The sequence below is a fragment of the Oncorhynchus gorbuscha genome, linkage group LG15 (assembly GCF_021184085.1).
Source record: "Oncorhynchus gorbuscha isolate QuinsamMale2020 ecotype Even-year linkage group LG15, OgorEven_v1.0, whole genome shotgun sequence".
NCBI classification, from domain to species: domain Eukaryota; kingdom Metazoa; phylum Chordata; class Actinopteri; order Salmoniformes; family Salmonidae; genus Oncorhynchus; species Oncorhynchus gorbuscha.
Genome location: NC_060187.1, coordinates 41914280 through 41934947, shown reverse-complemented (window position 1 = coordinate 41934947; position 20668 = coordinate 41914280). Strand labels below are relative to the sequence as shown.

The 20668-nt window shown below is 42.6% G+C and overlaps 1 protein-coding gene across 5 annotated transcripts; it reads left to right on the top strand.

Annotated features, from left to right (window-relative positions):
- The first annotated feature begins 1393 nt into the window (after window positions 1–1393).
- On the top strand, window positions 1394–20532 carry LOC123997159 (nicalin-1-like). 5 transcript variants are annotated; one of them, XM_046301261.1, is made up of 15 exons: window positions 1394–1696; window positions 3525–3715; window positions 4052–4193; window positions 4312–4406; window positions 5071–5151; window positions 5319–5422; window positions 14284–14372; window positions 14614–14753; window positions 15474–15694; window positions 16327–16414; window positions 17536–17574; window positions 17882–18045; window positions 18360–18413; window positions 18557–18635; window positions 19698–20532. In XM_046301261.1, the coding sequence occupies exons 1-15, from the start codon at window positions 1522–1524 to the stop codon at window positions 19758–19760; spliced, it is 1725 nt and encodes a 574-aa protein (XP_046157217.1). In that variant the 5' UTR covers window positions 1394–1521; the 3' UTR covers window positions 19761–20532. The 5 variants fall into 5 exon arrangements, with proteins under 5 accessions (XP_046157217.1, XP_046157219.1, XP_046157218.1 ...); XM_046301263.1 differs by having other exon boundaries at window positions 4049–4193; window positions 15474–15652; window positions 17885–18045; XM_046301262.1 differs by having other exon boundaries at window positions 4049–4193; window positions 15474–15652.
- The last annotated feature ends 136 nt before the right edge of the window (window positions 20533–20668 follow it).

Genomic DNA, 20668 nt, shown 5'->3' with positions numbered 1-20668 from the left:
AGTAAAATACTACTTGAGTAAAAGTTTTAAAGTATTTGGTTTTACATATACTTAAGTATCAGAAGTAAATGTAATTGCTAAAACATACTTAAGTATGAAAAGTATGAATAATAAAAGATTCCTTATATTCAGCAAACCAGACGGCACAATTTTCTTGTTTTTTAAATTTATGTATGGCCAGGGTCACACTCCAACACTCAGACATAATTTAAAAACAAAGCATTTGTTTAGTGAGTCTGCCAGATCACAGGCAGTAGGAATGACCAGGGATGTTCTCTTGATAAGTGTGCGAATTTGACCATTTTCTGTCCTGCTAAGCATTCAAAATGTAACGAGTACTGTATGGTACGTATCATTTTCTTTGTATGTATCATTTTCTTTACTAATGTAGTGAAGTAAAAGTAAAAGTAGATACCTCCAAAAACTATTTAAATAGTACTTTAAAATGTTTTTTACTTCAGTGACATCTAGGCAACTTTGAGAAAAACACTTTATATCTGAGTTGGCTATGCATGTTCATGACATGAAGCTAGTAGCGTCTCTCTCCATTGAATACAGGCGGTTGACGTTAACAACCTCATCGAATATTTTTAAAAGGATTACAATAATGTGATGTATCCACCAATCCAAAGAAAGGATAGGCGGGAGCTATAGTGCCACTTTGTGAACGGAGAGATTTATTTCGCTTTGTTATGGCGGAAAGATGTATCTTGTCAGTATATCCATAATATTTGGCCAAAGCAAAGACTGTACAGTATGGCCACAGAGTTTCATATGGCCAAAGCCTCTCAAATAAGCAATAAGACCCGAGGGGTGTGGTATATGGCCAATATGCCACGGCTAAGGACTGTTCTGGACACAGCCCTTAGCCGTGGTATATTGGCTATATACCACAGACCCCTGAGGTGCCTTATTGCTACTCTAAACTGGTTACCAACATAATTAGAGCAGGAAAAACACATGTTTTATAGGGTCTGATATACCATGGCTGTCAGCCAATCAGTATTCAGGGTTCAAACCACCCAGTTTATAATGGCCAGTACATAGCATTATGTAATCCAGGGTTTATTGGCAGTAAACCGTCAATATATGACCATCTCTGGTCTTCACTGACCCCTGCTGTTAAACTCATCAACTGCACAGCCTCGCCTAAAATTCACGAAGCTGTCTTTGATGGCTCCTGTAGGACCCTTATCAGCAGAGATTTCGCAAGTTCCCAGTGATTAATATTCTCATTAAATAAATCAATGAATGGGACAAATTATGATATTACTTATCATAATTTTTTTTTATGATAAAGAATGTTCATCACAGATATGGAAGACGTAACAATAATATGTCCATGCCATTCAAAAAGCAAGCTCGTGCGTGTTTAGTTAGGTGGCCAAGCTTTTTGCCACATTAAAATCAACTTGTGGCGACTGTGTTAGTGAATGACAGCTAGGCTAGCGACTAGATTCGACCCGGCAACTGCCTAGAATATCAATTTACTGTTGTTTAGACCATAATACCAATATCAAAATGTTTGAGGAGGCTAGTGAGGTGTTCGATAACATGTTTAAGTCCTCTTTCCCCCTGACTTTCATTGTGTTTATCCCCGCGGTACTGATTCTCGTCTCACCCCTTCCAGCCGAAGCGGCACATGAATTCACCGTGTACCGCATGCAGCAGTATGACCTGCAGGGACAACCGTACGGTAAGCATTTAAAAATTGTATTTTGTGCAATTATTGAATGGACATGCAGTCCTGTAGTTAGCTACCACGATATAAGGCATAGCTCTTTCGCTAAGTAAACGCTCTCTGTTATTGCACAGTCCTAGCTAGCTAACGTTAGCGCGCTAGCTAACCAGTGTGTCAATGTGTTATTGGGGCCCGCAATTCGGGGCATCCCCCTGGTGTGGGCATCCCATAGGTTCCTGCATGTGGGCGTAGCTGGAGGAACATCACCTTCCGAGCAAGCCATCTTCATATGCTTGTGACAGTTGTTTTTCTGGATTTCCCCAGATTGTCTATGCAATTAAAATATGGGTCAAATGGGCAATAAAAGTATTATTTTAGGATATGCCATCATTGTAGTATAATTCATGTGCAAGGTTTTAACTGAAAATGGATGTGTAATCTGTTGGATAGCAGATGTAACAGATATACTACCTCTCAAACTTTCTGGAAGTGGGGCAACGATATTTGGCTTTCCCATGGCTCTGAACACGCCACTGGAGACATTACAAGGACAAATACCTTTTGGTAGTAATATTCTACACTCGAACTGTGACCCCTTTGGTCACTTTATTTGTCCTGTGATCAATGACGTTTTTATTTGACCTTTATGTAACTAGGCAAGTCAGTTAAGAACAAATTCTTATTTTCAATGATGGCCTAGGAACAGTGGGTTAACTGCCTGTTCAGGGGCAGAAGGACAGATTTGTACCTTGTCAGCTCTGGGATTTGAACTTGCAACCTTTCGATTACTAGTATTATCACCCAACTTATTACAAAATTATTTCTAGTGATGCACCAATATGACATTTTTGGCTGATACTGATATCCAATATTTTCCTTGATTTAAAAAAAAAAAAAACGATACCGTTATTTAACATTTTAGGGGCCTTTTTCAAGCATTCTAGTACAGTTAAATAGTTAACACACACACATGGACGCAGGGTCTAAGGCACTGGATCTCAGTGCAAGAGGCATCAATACAGTCCCTGGTTCGAATCCAAGCTGTAACACATCCGGCCGTGATTGGGAGGCCCATAGGGCGGCGAACAATTTGCCCAGCATTGTCTGGGCCGTCATTGTAAATAAGAATTTGTTCTTAACTGACTTGCATTGTTAAATAAAGGTTACACACACACACCCCACTGACCAAAACTATATTTTGTTGGCATTTACGTATGTCCCCATTTATCAGTAAAACATAATCAAAACCTATTTCTTTCACTTACTTGCTGTGCTGTTCAGTCGTTTCATTCTCAACCAGGATTTCTGTGTTCAGACCTGTGTTCATTTTCTATAATGCCTGCTACAATAAGTGAATGTCCATTATGATTGGTTCATCTTAAATGTGTAACAAAAAGGGCATTTTCATAGACGTGAAAGCCAGATCAGTGATTATTGCGAAAAAACAGCTTCAACTATTTTGATTACATTTTTAGTGGGTTTTATGGTTGTGGGAGGCTTCTATTTAATATTGAATTTTCACTATGACAAACTGTTTCTTGTTGTTGATTTGGACACGTCAAAACTGTGTTTTGACATTGGGCTATTTATCAAAATCTCTTGTGAACAGGAAACAGTGGCGGCATAATTTTCAACTTAAGTTTTAGGAATATAAATTTAACTTTCAACATTCATTTCCAATGGTGTTGTACTTAATCAGGTATAAACTTCTGAATGATAAAAAAAAATGAAATACCAGAAATCACAAAAACGAGTTTGCCCTGCCTAATAGCCTACAGCATAGCATCAATGGTGTTTCCACACATCCCTCCCCAACTGATCGGATCCCACTTGTGATTCCCAGGGACCAGGAATGCCATATTGAACACAGAAGCGCGCACAGTGGAGGCGGAAGTGCTAAGCCGCCGCTGTGTCATCATGCGGCTGGTGGACTTCTCCTATGAGAGATACCAGAAAGCCCTGCGCCAGTCCGCTGGGGCTGTGGTCATCATTCTCCCCAAGAATATGTCCACCATGCCGCAGGACATAGTACAGGTAATAATGCATTATAATGCCTTATGAGTGGGTTTTATGGCCGTTCATCAAACTAGTCAAATCAAGAGGCAAGGTCCTGAGTTGCTTTTAAATCTAGAGCTCCTTTGGTGTTCTTGTAAAGTTTGTTTCTGTTACACTCAAGGAAAACTGTCAGTCACAACACTCCCTCCTTATCAGTTGTAACTCAAAGCAAAACTTGAAAAAACAGACTTGCTGGAGTGAAGTAGGCCAAAGTGTCCAAATGTTATGCTGTTTCACATTCACGCTGCTTTCCTGGTAGTGTTGTTCTCTTGTGAATGATAACCCGGCATTCCTTATTCCTCTACGTTGTAGCAGTTCATGGAGCTGGAGCCAGAGATGCTGGCCACAGAGACCATTGTTCCGGTTTACTTTGCTCTGGAGGATGATGAGCTGCTCTCCATCTACACACAGACCCTCACCTCCTCCTCCTCCCAGGGCTCCTCCTCTGCAGCTGAAGGTGCAGGACATTTTACAAATATTGTGTTGAAAACTGTCGGTCGAAACGCTGTCAGAGGGAATTCTTTCCAGTGAAATTTGAGGTATTTAATGACCCCTTTTCCCCCATGTCTTCACAGTGCTGATCCACACAGCCACAGCAAATGGCTTTCAGATGGTGACGAGTGGGGCTCAGAGCAAGGCAGTGAGTGACTGGGCCATCACCAGTCTAGAGGTGAGAATCATTCTGGTTAAACCACTATCCTTTATCTGTTTAATGCTTGATCTAGTCCAGACATCCACGGTTCTGTTAATGGATGACATATTTGAATGATATTAGGCTACCAGTGAAGCAGTACTCACATTAACACACTGCTCACACTTAAGGTGTTAAGTGATTTAGAAGCAAATAACGTGTTAGTTTTCTTAACCTTGTGTCATTCTTGGGTCTATATGATATTCTAGACTGTGTGTGTGTGTTGAACTAAGGTAGGTGTCAAACCCAGGGGAATAATGGATTTAGCCCTGTAGTAGGAAATTAGGGGACTCCAGTAGATTTCCTGAGGCCTCGTGTTCCTCTCTACCTAATGCATATGGCCACCAGTCTATGGCATTGTTTCACATAATGGGTTTAAGTTTAAGTCATTGTGGTAGGTATTCCATGCCTGTCTTTATTGATGTCTTAAGTCTCATACCCTTGGCTACATTCTTTGCTGTCATCTTATATGAAAGTAAATGTAGTATTTTATTCGGATCCCCATTAGCTGTTGCTAAAGCAGCAGCTACTCTTCCTGGAGTCCACATGAAACATAACATAACACAGAACATTAACATAGTAGTATATTATTGTTTCGAGATGTTATAGAACTGATCTACAATATACATGTGTCCTCTCCTAGGGGCGACTGGCTGGAACTGGGGGAGAGGACCTGCCCACCATTGTCCTGGTGGCTCACTATGACTCCTTTGGTGTCGCTCCGGTACACCCAGCTCTCCCTTAATACACCTCAATATATTCTATGAATACTATATTTAGAATATTTTTTACTGTATGATAGTTATATTTATTTATGTTGCAGAATTCTCCTCCACCAGAAGTGAAGATGCTAATTAAATGTGTTGACTTTGGTGTTGTTGTCCTGTCCAGTGGCTGTCCTATGGAGCAGACTCTAATGGCAGTGGGGTGTCTATGCTGCTGGAGTTAGCCAGGCTCTTCTCCAGACTCTACACCTACAAGAGGACACACGCTGGGTGAGCAACACGGGTCCACAGCTCCTCAGAGAAATCAGCCTTATTACAATGCTATCCACACGTTTCTTTCCTTGTGCCTAAGCGTTCCACACCCTTTAGGAAAATCGCACTCCACATGTAAAACTCAAAACTAAAATAATACGCCTCTTACAGTTGTCAGAAAACGGCTCTTCCTGTGTTTGCTAAAGTACTTCGCTTAGTCGATTAGTTTTAGTAATGGAGTAGAAAGGATGTGGTTCTTAGAAGATATGTCTATTCCTAGACGAAGTGTACTCTGGAGTGTGAGTGCTGTTTGAGACCAGGGGCCACGTTAGTGTAAATGTGTTGGCGTAGTGGCACACTGGCTGTTCTCCATGGTGCTCTTGTGTTGGCGTATTCTCCATGCTGACCGAATGAAAATGCTAACCAGTAACCACTGGTAACTTTGCATATGGTCTGTTTGCGTGTCACTAGTAAAAAGGAACAAGACTGCACGAAGCCCCTCCTACATTGAGAGAGCAGGGGACAAAGGTGCAGTCGTTCAGGACGCAAAAGTACAGTGTTATGTGTTGCAGAGAAATTGCAGATTACGTGGCCTCTGTATTCAGAGACACATTTGAACTGAGTGTAGCCTTTCCCCTATGATATTATACAGTATGTTTTGACATTCGCTTTCCCAACATGTACAGTGCCTTAAGAAGGTATTCATACCCCTTGACTTTTTATAAATGGTGTTGTGTTACAGCCTGCATTTAAAATGGATGAAATTGAGATTTGATTGTCACTGGCCGAAACACAATACCCCATAATGTCAAAGAGGAATTGTTTTTCTACATTTCTACAAGTTAATTACAAATGAAAAGCTGAAATGCCTTGAGTCAGTAAGTATTCAACTCCTTTGTTATGTCAAGCCTAAATAAGTTCAGGAGTAAACATTTGCTTAACAAGTCACATAATATATTGCATGGACTCACTCTGTGTGTAATAATAGTGTTTAAGATGATTTTTGAATGACTACTTAATTTCTGCATAGAATTATATATAAGGTCTCTCAGTCGAGCATTGAATTTCAACCAGAGATTCAATCACAAAGACCAGGGAGGTTTTCCAATGCCTCGCAAAGAGGGGAAGCTATTGGTAGTTGGGTTTAAAAAAACAATGCTGACATTGAATATCTCTTTGAGCTTGTTGGAGTTATTAATGACACTTTGGATGGTGTACACCCAGTCACTACAAAGATGCAGGCATCCTTCCTAACTCACTTGCCAGAAAGGAAGGAAATCGCTCAGGGATTTCACCATGAGGCCAATGGTGACTTTAAAACAGTTAAGAATTTAATGGCTGTGATAGGAGATAACAACTGAGGATGGATCAACAACATTGTAGTTACTCCACAATACTAACCTAATTGACAGAGGGAAAAGAACGAAGCCTGGGCAGAATAAAAATATTCCAAAACATGCATCCTGTTTGCGACAAGTCCCTAAACTAATACAGCAGAAAATGTGGCACAGCAATTCACTTTTTGTCCAAACTACAATATGTTTTGTTTGGGAAAATCAAATACAACACATTAATGAGTGCCACACTCCATATAAGTCGATCTGGATAAGAGCGTCTGCTAAATGACTTAAATGTAAATTAAATGTAAATATGTTCAAGCATAGTGGCGGCAGCATCATGTTATGGGTATGTATTTCATCGTTAAGGACTGGGGAGTTTTTCAGGATTAAAAATTAACGGAATGAAGCTAAGCGCAGGCAAAATCCTAGAGGAAAACCTGGTGACAGGACAATAACGTAAAACACAAGGCCAAATCTACAGTGAAGTTGCTTACCAGGAAGATAGTGAATGTTCCTGAGTGGCCATGTTTCAGTTTTGACTTAAATCTAATTTCAAATCTGTGGCAAGACCTGAAAATGGTTGTCTACAACAACCCGTTTGACAGACCTTGAAGAACCTTAAAAAGAATAATGGGCAAATGTTGCACCATCCAGGTGTGTAAAGCTCTTAGAGACTTACCCAGAAAGACTCTCAGCTGTAATCGCTGTGACTCGGTGTGAATACTTACAGTACCAGTGAAAAGTTTGAACACTCCTGCTCATTCTAGGGTTTTTCTTTATTTTGACTATTTTCTACATTGTAGATTAATAGTGAAGACATAAAAACTATGAAATAACACATGGAATCATGTAGTAACCAAAAACGTGTTAAACAAATCAAAATTATATTTTAGATTCTTAATACAAAAGGAACATCTGAGCTATCTTTGTTGCAGACACATGGTAACAGTTGAATAAGATGAAGAAGAAAAACAATACCTGCACACGGCTCTTGATAGTATCACTGCTCTTTAATGAGCTTTAAGTATCGGCCTTAAGGCCTTCATCAGAAGCTCTGAGCAGTGATACTATCGAGCAGTGTGCAGGTTATTTTTTCTCATATTTTAGATTTTTCAAAGTAAAATAAAAAATAAAAGCTTTGCACACACTTGGCATTCTCTCAACTAGCTTCACCTGGAATGCTTTTCCAACGGTCTTGAAGCAGTTTTTATTTATTTATTTATTTCACCTTTATTTAACCAGGTAGGCAAGTTGAGAACAAGTTCTCATTTACAATTGCGACCTGGCCAAGATAAAGCAAAGCAGTTCGACAGATACAACGACACAGAGTTACACATGGAGTAAAACAAACATACAGACAATAATACAGTATAAACAAGTCTATATACAATGTGAGCAAATGAGGTGAGAAGGGAGGTAAAGGCAAAAAAGGCCATGGTGGCAAAGTAAATACAAAATAGCAAGTAAAACACTGGAATGGTAGTTTTGCAATGGAAGAATGTGCAAAGTAGACATAAAAATAATGGGGTGCAAAGGAGCAAAATAAATAAATAAATTAAATACAGTTGGGAAAGAGGTAGTTGTTTGGGCTAAATTATAGGTGGGCTATGTACAGGTGCAGTAATCTGTAAGATGCTCTGACAGTTGGTGCTTAAAGCTAGTGAGGGAGATAAGTGTTTCCAGTTTCAGAGATTTTTGCAGTTCGTTCCAGTCACTGGCAGCAGAGAACTGGAAGGAGAGGCGGCCAAAGAAAGAATTGGTTTTGGGGGTGACCAGAGAGATATACCTGCTGGAGCGTGTGCTACAGGTGGGAGATGCTATGGTGACCAGCGAGCTGAGATAAGGGGGGACTTTACCTAGCAGGGTCTTGTAGATGACATGGAGCCAGTGGGTTCGGCGACGAGTATGAAGCGAGGGCCAGCCAACGAGAGCGTACAGGTCGCAATGGTGGGTAGTATATGGGGCTTTGGTGACAAAACGGATTGCACTGTGATAGACTGCATCCAATTTGTTGAGTAGGGTATTGGAGGCTATTTTGTAAATGACATCGCCAAAGTCGAGGATTGGTAGGATGGTCAGTTTTACAAGGGTATGTTTGGCAGCATGAGTGAAGGATGCTTTGTTGCGAAATAGGAAGCCAATTCTAGATTTAACTTTGGATTGGAGATGTTTGATATGGATCTGGAAGGAGAGTTTACAGTCTAACCAGACACCTAAGTATTTGTAGTTGTCCACGTATTCTAAGTCAGAGCCGTCCAGAGTAGTGATGTTGGACAGGCGGGTAGGTGCAGGTAGCGATCGGTTGAAGAGCATGGATTTAGTTTTACTTGTATTTAAGAGCAATTGGAGGCCACGGAAGGAGAGTTGTATGGCATTGAAGCTTGCCTGGAGGGTTGTTAACACAGTGTCCAAAGAAGGGCCGGAAGTATACAGAATGGTGTCGTCTGCGTAGAGGTGGATCAGGGACTCACCAGCAGCAAGAGCGACCTCATTGATGTATACAGAGAAGAGAGTCGGTCCAAGAATTGAACCCTGTGGCACCCCCAGAGACTGCCAGAGGTTCGGACAGCAGACCCTCCGATTTGACACACTGAACTCTATCAGAGAAGTAGTTGGTGAACCAGGCGAGGCAATCATTTGAGAAACCAAGGCTGTCGAGTCTGCCGATGAGGATGTGGTGGTTGACAGAATCGAAAGCCTTGGCCAGATCAATGAATACGGCTGCACAGTAATGTTTCTTATCGATGGCGGTTAAGATATCGTTTAGGACCTTGAGCGTGGCTGAGGTGCACCCATGACCAGCTCTGAAACCAGATTGCATAGCAGAGAAGGTATGGTTAGATTCAAAATGGTCGGTAATCTGTTTGTTGACTTGGCTTTCGAAGACCTTAGAAAGGCATGGTAGGATAGATATAGGTCTGTAGCAGTTTGGGTCAAGGGTGTCCCCCCCTTTGAAGAGGGGGATGACCGCAGCTGCTTTCCAATCTTTGGGAATCTCAGACGACACGAAAGAGAGGTTGAACAGGCTAGTAATAGGGGTGGCAACAATTTCGGCAGATAATTTTAGAAAGAAAGGGTCCAGATTGTCTAGCCCGGCTGATTTGTAGGGGTCCAGATTTTTCAGCTCTTTCAGAACATCAGCAGAATGGATTTGGGAGAAGGAGAAATGGGGAAGGCTTGGGCGAGTTGCTGTTGGGAGTGCAGTGCTGTTGACCGGGGTAGGAGTAGCCAGGTGGAAAGCATGGCCAGCCGTAGAAAAATGCTTATTGAAATTCTCAATTATGCTGGATTTATCAGTGGTGACAGTGTTTCCTATCTTCAGTGCAGTGGGCAGCTGGGAGATGTTCTTATTATCCATGGACTTTACAGTGTCCCAGAACGTTTTTGAGTTAGTGTTGCAGGAAGCAAATTTCTGCTTGAAAAAGCTAGCCTTGGCTTTTCTAACTGCCTGTGTATAACGGTTTCTAGCTTCCCTGAATAGCTGCATATCACGGGGGCTGTTCGATGCTAATGCAGAACGCCATAGGATGTTTTTGTGTTGGTTAAGGGCAGTCAGGTCTGGGGAGAACCAAGGGCTATATCTGTTCCTGGTTCTAAATTTCTTGAATGGGGCATGTTTATTTAAGATGGTTAGGAAGGAATTTAAAAAAATATCCAGGCATCCTCTACTGACGGGATGAGATCAATATCCTTCCAGGATACCCCGGCCAGGTCGATTAGAAAGGCCTGCTCGCTGAAGTGTTTCAGGGAGCGTTTTACAGTGATGAGTGGAGGTCGTTTGACCACTGACTCATTACGGATGCAGGCAATGAGGCAGTGATCACTGAGATCTTGGTTGAAGACAGCAGAGGTGTATTTAGAGGGGAAGTTGGTTAGGATGATATCTATGAGGGTGCCCGTGTTTAAGGCTTTGGGGGGGTACCTGGTAGGTTCATTGATAATTTGAGTGAGATTGAGGGCATCAAGTTTAGATTGTAGGATGGCTGGGGTGTTAAGCATGTTCCAGTTTAGGTCGCCTAGCAGCACGAGCTCTGAAGATAGATGGGGGGCAATCAGTTCACATATGGTGTCCAGAGCACAGCTGGGGGCAGAGGGTGGTCTATAGCAGGCGGCAACGGTGAGAGACTTGTTTTTAGAGAGGTGGATTTTTAGAAGTAGAAGTTCAAATTGTTTGGGTACAGACCTGGATAGTAAGACAGAACTCTGCAGGCTATCTTTGCAGTAGATTGCAACACCGCCCCTTTGGCAGTTCTATCTTGTCTGAAAATGTTGTAATTTGGAATTAAAATTTCAGAATTTTTGGTGGTCTTCCTAAGCCAGGATTCAGACACAGCTAGAACATCCGGGTTGGCAGAGTGTGCTAAAGCAGTGAATAGAACAAACTTAGGGAGGAGGCTTCTAATGTTAACATGCATGAAACCAAGGCTATTACGGTTACAGAAGTCATCAAAAGAGAGCGCCTGGGGAATAGGAGTGGAGCTAGGCACTGCAGGGCCTGGATTCACCTCTACATCGCCAGAGGAACATAGGAGGAGAAGAATAAGGGTACGGCTAAAAGCAATAAGAATTGGTCGTCTATAACGTCTGGAACAGAGAGTAAAAGGAGGTTTCTGGGGGCGATAAAATAGCATCAAGGTATAATGTACAGACAAAGGTATGGTAGGATGTGAATACAGTGGAGGTAAACCTAGGTATTGAGGTATTGATGAAGAGAGAGATATTGTCTCTAGAAACATCATTGAAACCAGGAGATGTCATTGCATGTGTGGGTGGTGGAACTAATAAATTGGATAATGTATAGTGAGCAGGACTAGAGGCTCTACAGTGAAATAAGCCAATAAACACTAACCAGAACAGCAATGGACAAGACATATTGACATTAAGGAGAGGCATCCTTAGTCGAGTGATCAAAAGAGTCCAGAGAGTGGAGTGGTTGGTTTCGGGGTCAAGGCGATTTAGACAGCTAGCCAGGACATCGGTAGCAAGCTAGCATAGGAAGGGGGTCTGTTGTTAGCCACCTCTTGCGTTCCGTCAGTAGATTAGTGGGGTTCCGTGTGGTAGAGGGAATTAGTCCAAATCACACAACAACAAAAATAAAATAAAAACAATAGATATAGTTATAGAGGCCCAAGAATAAACATAATAATAATAATAAAAATAAATAAATTGTCCGATTGTCTATTCTGAGAGCTGCCGGTAAGACGGCTAACGGTTAGCAGGCCGCAGATGGGCGTTCAGGTAACGTCGAGACGGAGGAGCCAGCCGGATCTCCTTCGGGTAGACAACGTCGGCAGTCCAGTTGTGAAGGCCCGGTGGGGCTCCGCGTAGGCAGTAAAAACGGGTCCGGATAGGTGACTGCAGCCCAGGAGTGATTGACGGAGCTCAGGGGTGATTTACGGAGCTGGCTAGCTCCGGAGTAATTGATGTTTGCTCCGGAATCGACGAGAGCAGATAGACACACGGATAGCAGCTGGCTAGCTGTGAGATCCGGGAATGAATGTCCAGAGAGCAGTTGAAATCCAAGGACATGGAGAGAGAAATTGGTCCGGTATGTTCCGTTCCGAGCCGCGCTGTGCCGTACAAAACTGGCGATAGATTTTCAAGCTAAAGGATAGCTGATGACCACGAACCGTGGTTAGCTGAATACTAACGATTTGCCAGTAAAGAAACTAACTAGCTTCTGATTAGCTTCTAGCTAGCTCCTGGCTAGCTTCTGGCTAGCTTCTTGGAGTTTCTGGCTAGCTTCTGGCTAGCTTCTTGGAGGATTGCAGATTTGAGGTAAATAATACTTATTTATAAATATAAATTGGTGAGGCGGGTTGCAGGAGAGTGTTTTGAAGATGAGTTGATGGAAAATAAAAAAATGTATGTGAAAAAAAGTTGTAAATATATATATATATACAGGACACGTCAAGACGAGGACAAAAGACGTCTGAACTGCTATGCCATCTCGGGCAACAATTAGTTCCCACATATGCTGAGCACTTGTTGGCTGCTTTTCCTTCACTCGGTCCAACTCATCCCAAATCATCTCAACTGGGTTGAGGTTGGGTGATTGGAGGCCAGGTCAACTGATGCAACACTCCATCACTCTCCTTCTTGCTCAAACAGCCCTTACACAGCCTGGAGATGTGTTGGGTCATTGTCCTGTTGAAAAGCAAATGACAGTCCCACTAAGCACACACCAGATGGGATGACGTATCATTGCAGAATGCTGTGGTAGCCATGCTTTGGAAGTGTGCCTTGAATTCTAGATAAATCAGTGTCACCAGCAAAGCACCCCCAACACCATCACACCTCCCCCTCCATGCTTCACGGTGAGAACCACACATGTGGAGATCATCCGTTCACCTAATCTGTTTCTCACAGACACATGGTGGTTGGAACCAAAAATCTTAAATTTGGACTCATCTGACCAAAGCACAGTCTAATGTCCATTACTTGTGTTTCTTGGCCCAAGCAAGTCTCTTCTTCTTATTGGTGTCCTTTAGTGATGGTTTCTTTGCAGCAATTTGACCATGAAGGCCTGATTTACAGTCTCTTCTGAACAGTTGATGTTGAGATGTGTCTGTAATGAACTTATCCTCTGCAGCAGAGGTAACTCTGGGTCTTCCATTCCTGTGGCGGTTCTTATGAGAGCCAGTTTCATCATAGCGCTTGATGGTTTTTGCGACCGCAGTTGAAGAAACTTTCAAAGTTCTTGACATTTTCCGTATTGACTGACTTTCATGTCTTAAAGTAATGATGGAATGTCTTTTCTCGTTGCTTATTTGAGCTGTTCTTGCCATAATATGGACTTGGTCGTTTACCAAATAGGGCTGTTTTCTGTATACCACGCCTACCTTGTCACAACACAACGGATTGGCTCAAATGCATTAAGAAGGAAAGAAATTCCACAAATTAACTTTTAACAAGGCACACCTGTTAATTGAATTGCATTCAATCCAGGCTGAATCACGTTCCGCCGTGATTAAGAGTCCCATAGGACAGGGCACAATTGGCCCAGCGTCGTCCAGGGTAGGCGGTCATTGTAAATAAGAATTTGTTCTTAATTAAAGGACTTGCCTAGTTAAATAAAGTTTCAATTAAAAAATGATGCTGATTGAGAGAATGCCAAGAGTGTGCAAAGCTGTCATCAAGGCAAAGGGTGACAACTTTGAAGAATCTGAAATATAAAATATATTTTGATTTGTTTAACACTTTTTCTTTGGTTACTACATGATCCCATATGTGTTGATGTCTTCACTATTATTCTACAATGTAAAAAATAAAGAAAAACCCTGGAATGAGTAGGTGTGTCAACTTTTGACTGGTACTGTATGTAAATTAGATATTTCTGTGTGTTCTTTCAATACATTTGCTAAAATTTCACTGTCATTATGGGGTGTTGTGTGTAGATGGGTGGGAAAAAAACATTTAATCCTTTTTTGAAATCAGGCTGTAACACAACAAAATGTGGAATAAGTCGAGGGGTGTGAATATCCACATTGATAAGAATGTCCTCTCCTGTCGTTGCTAACACACCTGCTGTCTTCTTAGATACAACCTGCTTTTCTTTGTCTCTGGAGGAGGGAAGTTCAACTACCAAGGCACCAAGCGCTGGCTGGAGGACAACCTGGACCATACAGGTACACTAAGCTCACATGAGGCTGTAGACTTGGTTACAGGGTGGCTATTTTGACTGCTACAGTGTAACACAGAAGGACATCTGTACAATACACACTGGAAATGAAATGGAATGAAACATGAACCCAGCCACAAGTGTTATTAAATGGAGTTAATGCATGAATCATGGAAATGTATATTTGGTTAGATATGGCAGTGTAAACAGTCTCTCTTTTCCTTTATCTCTATCCTCCCTCTCTGCAGACTCTAGTCTGTTGCAGGACAATGTGGCATTTGTGTTGTGTCTGGACACCCTGGGGAACGGGGACAGTCTGCACCTTCACGTGTCCAAACCCCCTAAAGAGGGAACCGCCCAGTATGCCCTGCTCAAAGAGCTGGAGACTGTAAGGACCATCACACCAACCACATACGTTTCATAGATAATAACAATTTGTAGAATTGTTTGTATATATGGAGGTCATGCAACCTTTACCACACCCCCTCCTGCCTTATTGCTTAATTATACATCTGTGAATAACATATATATATATATATATATATGTTATTCACAGGAGGGGTTGTGGTATTTACATTTACATTTAAGTCATTTAGCAGTGTGGTATATGGCCAATATAGTATATGGATGGCAGGGTAGCCTAGTGGTTAGAGCATTGGACTAGTAACTGAAAGGTTCAAATCCCCAAGCTGAACAGGCAGTTAACCCACTGTTCCTAGGCCATCATTGAAAATAAGAATTTGTTCTTAACTGACTTGCCTATTTAAATAAAGGTCAACTAAATTTAAAAAATATATACCACAGCTAAGGGATGTTCTTACACACGATGCAACAAGGAATGCCTGGATACAGCCACAACTCCCCCATCCCCCCGAGGTGCCTTATTGCTATTATAAATTGCATACCAACACAATAAAGCAGTAAAAATAAGTGTTTTGTCATACCCGTGTTATACTGTCTGATATACCACTGCTGTCAGCCAATCAGCATTCAGAGCTCGAACCGCCCAGTTTATAATGATATATATATTGATCACTCGTAGCACATTACATGTACACTCAAAGTTCCATACTGTAAGTTTGTTGTCTCTCTAAACCCTGTCCCCTAGGTGGCGTCCAACCAGTACCCAGAGGTCAAGTTCTCAATGGTGCACAAGAAGATAAACCTGGCGGACGACACGCTGGCGTGGGAACACGAGCGCTTCGGGATCCGCCGGCTGCCGGCCTTCACGCTGTCCCACCTCAACAGCCACCGTGAGGTGCAGCGCTCCAGCATCATGGACGTGCGGTCAGTGTCTTCTGAACATGGAGCGGGAGAGCCCCCTGCTGGGTGGGTTTATTACTGCAGTCCGACCAAGAGCATCCAAACCCCCCCCATCCACAACCCCCAACCCCTGCCTAGGCCCAGCTCACCTTTCACACCTCATTCAAAGAATCAACTGCTCAATAGGATCTATTGAATCAGGTGTGTAAGTGCAAGGCTTGAACGAAAGCCTGCACACATTATTGCTGCCTTTGGGACTTAGATCAGAGAGTAGCTGTGGGACTTTTTTTGTAGATCTGTCTCACAGCAAAGTGGAGTTAGTACCAGGTTGCTTAAAATCTGTCTAAGTGATGTTGCTTGCCGGAGTATGAACTGTTACTAATACTGTGTTTAGTTTTATTGTTAGCAGTCCCTCAAGGAGATGGGAACATGGCTTGCTGGCCCCTGGAATAAAATAAAAGGTTGAGAAACACTGGGCTACCGGGTTGATTTGGGATTGTGCCCCTTCGTCCCGCTGTAGTGAACCGTCTGTCCTCCCAACCTTCTCATTGCCACCACCCCTCCACCCCACCTCCCCGCCCAGTGTAGTGGACTGTCTGTGCTCCCCTCACATTCTCCATCCGTGTGTTGCAGAGTTGAGCTGCTCTTGATTGCTGGATAATTGAACTGTGAATTTGAACTGTGATTTACTGTTACAGACCTCATGTGGATCTGAGAAAGCTCAGCAGGAACACAAAGCTGATTGCAGAGTCGCTGGCCAGAGTCATATACAACCTCACGGAGAAGGTAAAGATATGTAGAACATGTCGGCGTCACCATACACGTTTTCAATATTGAAAGCCACGTCATGAAAGTCGATGGACGTTTTTCATGTTGCTTTCGATATTTATACTGAACAAAAACATGAAACAATTTCAAAGATTTTACTTGGTCACAGGTCATATAAGGAACTCAGTCAGTTGAAATGAAATTCATTAGGCCCTAATCTATGGATTTCAAATGGGAGTCGATGGCTCCCGAGTGGCGCAGCGGTCTAAGGCACTGCATCTCATTGATAGAGGCATCACTACAGACCCTGGTTCGATTCCGGGCTGTATCACAACCGGACGTGATTAGGAGACCAACAGGGCAGCGCACAATTGACCCAGCGTCGTCCTGGTTTGGCCGGGGTAGGCCGTCATTGTAAATAAGAATTTGTTCTTAACTGACTTGCCTAGTTAAATAAAGGCCCACCCACTGGCGACCCAGGCCCAGCCAATCAGAATGAGTTTTTCCCTACAAAAGGGCTTTATTACAGACAGAAATACTCTTCAGCATCCCCCCCCCCCCTTAGATGATCCTGCAGGTGACTGAGCTGGATGTGGATGTCCTGGGCTGGTGTGGTTACAAGGGGTCTGCAGTTGTGAGGCCAGTTGGGCGTACTGCCAAATTCTCTAAAACGTTAGAGGTTGAGAAATTAACCTTAAATTCTCTAGCAACAGCTCTGGTGGACATTCCTGCAGTCAGCATGCCATTTGCACACTCCCTCTACTTGAGACATCTGTGGCATTGTGTTGTGTGACAAAACTGAACATTTTAAAGTGGCCTTTTATTGTCCCCAGCACAATGTGCACCTGTGTAATGATCATGCTGTTTAATCAGCTTCTTGATATGCCACACCTGTCAGGTGAATTATCTTGGCGAGGGAGAAATGCTCACTAACAGGGATGTAAAACAATTTGTGCTCGAAATTTGAGAGAAGTATGCTTTTTGTGCTTATGGAACATTTCTGGGATCATTTATTTCAGCTCATGAAACATGGGACCAACACTTTACATGTTGCGTTTATATTTTTGTTCAGTGTGGGTTGCTCTTTGTCCTGCACATCAGGTTTGACCGCTCTCGCACTCTCTCTCTCATGTGTCCAGGGTGCCCCAGGTGACCTACAGATTTTCACTGAACAAATGGTGAGTGATTGAATGTGGCTTGACCCTACTGTCCCCTCCCTGTGAGGCTCTGTCTGACATGACCGTAACCAAGCCTTTTTGAAAGGCTGCTATACACACCAGGACTTTGACCTGAGGCTTGGCCTGAGCAGTGGGCAACCAGTGGTCCTCTTAGGCTAGTGTTAGTGTGTAGCTGTTATAGCATGGACAGTTAGTCTGGGTCACGATGTGTGTGTGTGTGCTTAACAAGACAAGTGCGTGTCAAGGTGTGTACTATACGCCACTGATTATGAGCGTGTGTGTCTGTGTGTGTTGCCTGCACGGCCAGCAGATGCAGGAGGAGCAGCTGTCGTCGGTGGTGGACTGGCTGACAGCCCAGCCACGGGCTGCCCAGCTGGTGGACAAGGACAGCAGCGTGGTCAGCACCCTGGAGTACCACCTGGGACGGTACCTGAAGGACGTCCGCAGGCACTACGTCAAGGCTGACAAGAGGTGACCAGTCACTGACCTCTGCGTTACGGCTAATACAGGGTGTCAATGGTCCTCTTGACTGGCCACAGCTAGTGGTTCTGCCGTGTTTACCTTGGAGGAATCACAGAACTACTAAGAGTGCTCATGGTGGTCAAAAACTGTGACAGAATCACTCCTTTTATTGTAAAAGATCAATTGTAAGGATCAAATAGTCTGGGACGAATGTGATTTTTTCACTATTTCTATTTACTGTTGTTCATTGAACAAATGACCTGTATGGTTTAGAAATGGATGATGTTACAGTGACAAATGCAATATTTTTTCTCCCCCCCCAGAGACCCAGAGTTTGTCTTCTACGATCAGCTCAAACAGACCATGAATGCTTACAGGTAGATGTTATGGCTACTGAGCTGTAGTGCAATAGAGCAAAAACCTATTGATTTTAATTTCAAACCTCTTCAGCTTGCTTTTGTATCTGTTTTTTTTCTTTCCCTTTTACACTTGTCATTTTATATATCCACTTTCCTAACAGGGTGAAACCAGCCATCTTTGACCTGCTTCTGGCATTCTGCATCGCAGCATACCTCGGAGTGATATATCTGTTCATCCAGGTATGTGTCGATACAACATCCGCATTCTGATGGCTACTAATGTTATTTTGGTGTATGGTCATTAGTCTGTTGACCTAGCCTAACCCTACAACTCCTACCCCGGTCAGTGCTGTAAATCAGATGAATGCTTTCTTCTGAGTTCTGGTTATTTAAGGGGTTAATAATACTCAGCTAGCACATTTGGTTCCATGGAAGTTATGGAAATATACGTTTTGGTTTCCCATTGGTTCTTGGAACAAAGCATTACATTTCCTGACCGGTAACATTTGGTTGTTCTGGGCACGTTACTTTTTAGGTTGCAGGGAGGTTTTGAGAATGTTTTACTATGGTTCCCTGAAAATAACGTTCTGATAAATTGTTTCAATAAGACTTAATAACACTGCAAGCTTATTTTGGTATAACTTTTGAACTCCAAGCACAGATAAGACGTATGGAAATATATTTGCTTAGGCATTAATCATGCAAACACATTTCTTTTTGTGTCATGGCGTCAGGGAGATTCGAACCTATGATCTTCTGTTCTCTGTCCATGGAATTAGTGCACTGCGCAACCAAGATGGAGCTAGCTGTTCATTTTTGTGTATTTAAACAAACCCACTTCAAAGTATAACAGCACTGGTTAAGATCAGGTGTGGCCAATTTGTGGGCATGGCCAACACACTTGACCACACTTAACAAAACTCTATCCTCTATCTTGTTGACACTGAGAATCAAATGTATGGTCTTAACATTCTTAGAACGTTCTTTAAACGTTGTTTAATAGTAAGTACTGAAATTCCCACAGAACGTTGTTTTTTAACGTTCTCTGAACAATTTCAGAGCAATAATTTAAATAGAACCATGAGGAAACCTGTATCAAACGTTATGCTGAAGTATTGAAATTCCCACCTAAGAAACATGGTTCTGTGGTTAACGTTATGTGCTAGCTGGGTATCCTGCACCATTCCCAGAAGGTTGTGGAAAGGTTGCATGCAAAATAACCATAGGACAACTATGCTCTCACCAGCTCTTAAATATATGGTTCTCAGAACATTATGTGCTAACATTTTTCTCTCTCTCCAGCACTTTGTGGTTCTCTACAGTGTGGTGCGCAGAATCACAACGCCCAAGACCAAGCAGCATTAAGACACTCCTCTTCCTCATTCAGACTCCTCACTCACACCGACAACGAGCTCTAGCCAGTAACAAAACGGGGGCGGACCAAGCAGCTCATCTTTTTTTACCACCCAATCTATGTCCTTTGTTCCTCTTTGGAAATTAAATGTGTTGAATCATTTCTCTCTGCCAGGTTTAGCCATCTAGTCAGTTCCTTCAATGGCTGTCAAGTCAGAATGCACTCTGGTCTTCCTGTCCCCGTGAAATCAGATGTCAAACATTTCCTCGTCCGCCCAATCCCACATCAACTCCTAGTCCCTAAACCCTATTTTCCCCTATGATCAGAGAGAATTTGATAGGTGTCAGAAATATGGTAATAGCGTTACCTTGTGCTCAGATAGGCTAGGTGACATTTTCACCAGTTTGCTTATACCTATCCAGTCCTCTCCATAAGGAGTAGGTACTAGGGGTTGATGTGAGATTGGACATTTCTATACCCACAGCTCACTCCTCAGTGCCCTACGGTGTGAATTTTGCCAAACTACAATGGGTCGTCTTCTTGGGCAGCTATGGAGTTGCGTGAGTGTGCAGGAGCAGTGAGACTTGGTAATATTGTTTGGGTGGATGGTTGAAATATTTGGTCACCCTGACTAGATTTATTTTTCTATAGGATTCATTTTTTTCTTTAACCCCAATGAACTAATTAAATAATGTTTTCAGAAAGTATTCATACACCTTGACTTATTCCACATTTTGTTGTTACAGCCTGAATTCAAAATGGATTAAATTGTTTTTTTTCTCACCCATCTACACACAATACTCCATAATGACAATGTGAAAAAATGTTTTAACATTTTGTAGCAATTTTTTTGCACAACCCTGAGTCAGATGTTAGAATCACCTTAGACAGTGAATACAGCTGTCAGTTTTACACACCT

Excerpts from the sequence above, each read along its gene's own strand:
- LOC123997159 (XM_046301259.1), top strand. The coding sequence starts at position 1,522 with ATGTTTGAGGAGGCTAGTGAGGTGTTCGATAACATGTTTAAGTCCTCT. Across the intron at positions 3,716-4,048 it reads TGCCGCAGGACATAGTACAG|CAGTTCATGGAGCTGGAGCC; the intron begins GTAATAATGCAT and ends TCTACGTTGTAG. Across the intron at positions 5,423-14,283 it reads TACAAGAGGACACACGCTGG|ATACAACCTGCTTTTCTTTG; the intron begins GTGAGCAACACG and ends CTGTCTTCTTAG.